Here is a 5072-nt window from a genome sequence, read left to right on the forward strand (position 1 = left end):
ACACAGACAGACGGACAGAACTGTCCTGAGCTGATGGGGTATTACTGAACCAAGGAAGGGCAAGCATGTGGCTGAGCAAGAGCCTCTCCAGGGGGACAGACTGTAAGACAGTCACAGATGTTTGGAATTAAGCATTGCATGTTACCTTATTTATCTTCTATTCTAGACTTCTCTTTTCTTCCTTTGGTAAGAATAGGGTTCCCTCAGCTGTGTCTTTCATGCCTGCAGGTATGGGCAATGAGCTACCTGACCGCCCAAAAGCTTTAGTGACTTTTCTAGTTTCCCAGGTAAATCTCATGCTCATAGCAACTCCTTCAAGATTTCACCAGGACCTTGCTCATCTTGGCAGAAGGGTCAAGTTTACAAATTGAAAGGAAAGAAAACATGTGAAAGAAGTAAGGCAGGTAGCAGGAGACAGCTGTAGCAATGCATAACAAGCCAATCACACAGGTATTCGTAGATATTTTTATTTGAATATAAGTGACTGCCTCCTGGCATTTATCCAATAAGCAAAAATATAAGGAATCATTATAGGGGATAAATGCAAGTGACAGAAATCTCTATGTCCTTCTCTCCCTCATTCTCTAATGTTTTCTGCACTTTCTTAGACACTGCAGTGAGAGTAGTTAGTCTTTTGCAAGTATAGTAACTTTATGAAGTTAAGATAGCCAGGCTCTGATATCCCTGAAAAAAAAGAAATCCCTTTACCTGGATTTTCCAAGGTTAATAGTAACTCACTCCTTTGGGCATTTGTATCTTCCAGTTAAAAGAAGGAGAAATAAGCCCAAAGCACCAATTTCAGGGCAGTGTCTACTACCAAGAAAAGACAAAAGATTAACTGAATGCTTACAAGGTGTACCCTAAAGTGAGATGTTGCAAGAATCTTCAGGTCATAGTGTCTGTGACAGTGAACACATTCATGTATTACCCGCTCTATAACTAATACACAACAAATCAGAGAGCCTGACCTGAAACCAGAGCAGAGTGAACTGTATTGCTAAATTTGTACAACCTAACATCACAAAATCACAGAACAATTTGGGCTGAAAGGGATCTTAAACAGCATCTAGTGGCAACCCCCTGGTTCAGAAAGGCCAAGTGCAGCTCCTGTGTGACCAACGCAGCGACCAACGCAAGGAAATCGGGGCAAAGAGGAGCTCAGCACCGAGGCAGATAAACACTGCAGTGCAGAGCTGCCATGTGACAGCTGCCACAACACCCAGCTCGGGGCGTGCAGCTGTCATTAGACAGTGATGGAGGAGGGCTGAGACTCTGCTCGTCCAGGTGAACTTGCACATGGCCACACAGATCAGGGAATACCCTGTCATTCCTCCTCCCTTACCAAGATACTACCAGTTTAAAAACACAAGGCAGTTTTTTCCACTGGGATCAGCCAATCAGGCAATTCAAAGTTATGAGAACCTACTGTTTGATTATGTGATTAAGGGCAGTAGAGGACTTTATCACCAGCACGATCCATCACTCTGATTGACTGTAGAAGATACAATCAGAAGTGTGATATTTAGATAACACTGCATGGGAGAAATTGTCCAGGACCACAGCAATAATCAACATGCTCATCAAGACTTTAGCACTGGTTGAGTCAAGCCTGAACCCACTGTTACTGAACTGTGAAAATGGAAGGAGACAAAACTGTCCAGGAGACATACAGAAAAAATATTTGCGAGTGACTGCATGAACCATTCTCTGGGTACACAGAGGCATCTCTTCATGAAAGAGCAATATTTATCTATTCTATAGACGCATAAAACAGACTCACTGCTGATTGCAAAAGGTTCTTTAATGGCACCAACACAAAATGGATTACAGACAATGGCAGTCTGTAATCAATCACAGTACCAAAAGGACATTGTAAAGCAAATTAAAAAGAAAGTGATGCTGGCCCTGCACTTGTATTTTCTGTTTCACTTAGCAGCAGAGACAACATGCAATGCTACAGCATTCCATAGCATGGGACTCTGGGATGCCAGCTGAGGGTGCATTAGGTTACACATCCCTGGCATGCCTCTTAACTTGGACACCCTTTCATACAACCAAGTGTGATAATCCTTTCATTTATGGGGCAGGAGAGGAGTGCAAGGCAGGATAGAGAAGTACAGATTTGCAATGCAGCACAGCAGAAAGCTCCCAGGGAAAAAAGGCTGCACAAGCAGAAGTAGAAATCAAGATCTCAAATTTCTTGCCAGGGCTGCATCTTTCCTCAGCTTTGGAGGATTTGCATTCTAATAAGAACGGCCAGGGCGAAGGGGACGCAGGTAGGAAAGCTTGTCATTGAGGTAGATTGCTGAGTAATGTGGAAGGTGTTCGTTTTCTCGTGCAATGTATTGAATTCCACTTCCATCACTGTGCTCACACAGCAGCCAGGCACCTCTCTGGACTTTGTGGGAAGACATGATGTCATTGTCGAATCCTGCAGCCAGGTTGGTTTCTTGTCTTATTACCCTGCTCTTCCCTTGATAGTTGGTATGCTCATAGAGAGTGATCTGGGGGTTGTGCAGATCTTCAGTGATCATCTGCAGAGAACTGATCCTATCATTCATCGTTCTACCAACAAAGTTGTGATCTCCCTCCTCAAGTACCAGTAACCTGCCTGTATAATTTATGTGCTCATAAGCCACCCAAGGCTGGCCAATTACTTTCACTGAGGAGATAATATCATTAAAATCCAAATATCCCAGATTGGAAATGTCAGAAGTGATTTCTCTGGACACACCCCTGAAGTTGGCATGCTCATAAATGATGATTTTTCCCATCTCAGTAAGACTCCTGGAGATGAGAGTTCTTGCTGTAGGCTTTGGATGACAGCCTGCATGAAAGGAAGACAGAAAACAAGCAATGCTTGTAAGAAGACTTTACACAAAATGATGGCAAGAATGAGGAAAAAAAGCAAATGTAAAACATTTTTAACAATTAATAAATGTAACAGCAGCTGGAAAGAAGTGAGGGCTTTACATAGAAGCTTGTATTTGGAGGGAAAAAGTAAAATGAGATATGTGCCCACAACTGCCCAGTTTGAAGTAGTTGTGTGTGTTGGTTTAGGTGTATGCCCAAGAGTAAGCTCACTCACATTCATGTGCACTCTCACATTCACCCCTCACAATTGTGCATCGCTGGCCCCCTCCACCCTCTCCCTTGGTAAGGTCTCTCTGTCCTGCAGCAGCCGTCTCCTCATCCCCTGGAAGATGGGCTCAGTCTCTGCACATGCAGACAGCAGACCCTCACGGATGTGCTGCAGCTCTCACCCAACTCTGAAGCCTCCTTCCCTTCCCCTGCATTTCACAGCAGCTGCCCAAGAAACCCTTCCAGTTCTCCTGCACAAAGTGTGCCTCTCACCTTGATGTCAGCTGCAGGGCTGGGGAGAGCTGAGGGTGATTCCTCCAGTGCAGGGCTGCTGTTTGTGAAGGGCATCTCACCTGCCTCCATTTATAGCTTGCTCAGAAGTCTTGTGCAACACCCCATTCCACAGAACTGGGAAGTGGTATCATGCTCAGGGATCAAAACTCATTAACTATTTTATTTTAGTTTAGATGTTCCTACAGTCAGACATCTCGTTGCTCTCATTCAAAAGTCCATTGGAATGCGAGTGACTTGATGACATGGGGGAAGTTCAGTTCTTGTTTGTCCTTCTCCTCCAGAAGAAAATGGAAGCAGAGTAATAAAAATGGATCAAAGTACTTTGTGACACAGGTGGTGTAGAATATTTCTGCCTGCTGCCGTTTACATTTTTGCATTTTTTGGGAAGAACATTGAACACACAACCTTAGTTTTCCTAAGAGTTTTTCTGGAAGATTTCCAAGTGACAGAGGTGACATTTATGTAACTTTTTAGTTTTTCTTTTCCCTCTTCCCCTTACAGTCCTTGTATCATTAATGTTGGAAAAGCCACCAAGATCATCAAATCCAGCCTTCAACCAAATGCCACCATGCCCACTAAACCATATTGCAAAGGGCCATTTCTATTTGTGTTTTGAGCATTTTTGGGGATGGTGACTGTACCACTTCCCTGGGTGGCCCATTCCAAGGCTTAACCATCTTTCAGGGAAGAAAAGTTTCCTGCTATCCAACATGAACGTCTGTCTCCATGTACAACTGGAGGGCATTTCCCCTTGTCCCACCACTAGTTGCCTGGAGAAGAGACAAACCCCCATCTTGCCACAAGCTCCTTTCAGGTATTGTCAAAGGAAAACATATCTCCCCTGAGCCTCCTTTTCTCCAGGATAAACACCCCAGCTCCCTCAGCAGCTCCTCATCAGACCTGTGCTCCAGACCCTTCACCAGCTCCACTCCCCTTCTCCGGACTCTCTCCAGAACCTCAATGTCCTTCTGCTAGTGAGGGACCCAAAATGAACACAGGATTCCAGGTGCAGACTCAGAAGTGCTGAGTACAAGGGGACAGTCACTGCCCTGCTCCTGCTGGCCACACCGTTGCTGATACGGGCCAGGTGCCATTGGCCTTCTTGGACACCTGGGCACAGCTGGCTCATGCTCAGCCATCTAAAGCTGTGGATGCTCCATTCCTCGAAGGGTTCTTCAGTGTCCCTTCCAAGACAAGCCGTTCTCTGATTCTGTGACATATGTATTCATGTGTATATTTATGAATAGTTACAGATGTACATGGTCCCATCGTAGATGATAATCACAAGCATCAATATTGTTATCTCAAAATCAGACACAAGATCACAGTTTGATACCCAGAAAAGGAATGTGAATCGAGAGTTACTGGTATGCTCTAAAACCAGCTTCAGAGTCAGAATTTTAAAGCAGAAGCATGGCAAAAGACCACCACAGATCTTTGCAGACATTTATTTTGTACTACATACTGAATATTGTAAATGGTGCTTTCTACTGTCAGTCTTGAATTTAAACACTTGTATATGGTTAGACATGGTGTTTCTTTCCATATGATTGTGCTAAATATGACTCCAAACATTCTCCCAATTCAGTCTGAAGTAAATGCTCCAGGTAATATCTCTCTCTAATATTTTTCCCTGTATTAACTGGTTTCATTTCTGCCTATGGACCACAGACATTTCCCCATCCTCCTTTATTTTC

The 5072-nt window shown here is 44.0% G+C and overlaps 2 protein-coding genes across 2 annotated transcripts in view; both read right to left on the reverse strand.

Moving 5' to 3' along the window:
* The window catches only part of LOC103617166 (epidermal differentiation-specific protein-like), an 11224-nt gene extending 7829 nt beyond the window's left edge, over positions 1-3395 (reverse strand). The window contains exon 1 of the mRNA XM_017736513.1: positions 3355-3395. The gene's annotated coding sequence lies outside the window, so the exon portion shown is untranslated. The remainder of the gene's footprint in view (positions 1-3354) is intronic.
* Positions 1784-5072, reverse strand: part of LOC103617175 (epidermal differentiation-specific protein-like) — an 8310-nt gene continuing 5021 nt past the window's right edge. The window contains exon 2 of the mRNA XM_008635437.2: positions 1784-2827. Coding sequence (XP_008633659.1) covers positions 2244-2774 — 531 coding nt within the window. The 5' untranslated portion in view covers positions 2775-2827 and the 3' untranslated portion in view covers positions 1784-2243. The remainder of the gene's footprint in view (positions 2828-5072) is intronic.

The sequence above is a fragment of the Corvus brachyrhynchos genome, unplaced genomic scaffold, assembly GCF_000691975.1.
Source record: "Corvus brachyrhynchos isolate BGI_N302 unplaced genomic scaffold, ASM69197v1 scaffold176, whole genome shotgun sequence".
Taxonomy (NCBI): Eukaryota; Metazoa; Chordata; class Aves; order Passeriformes; family Corvidae; genus Corvus; species Corvus brachyrhynchos.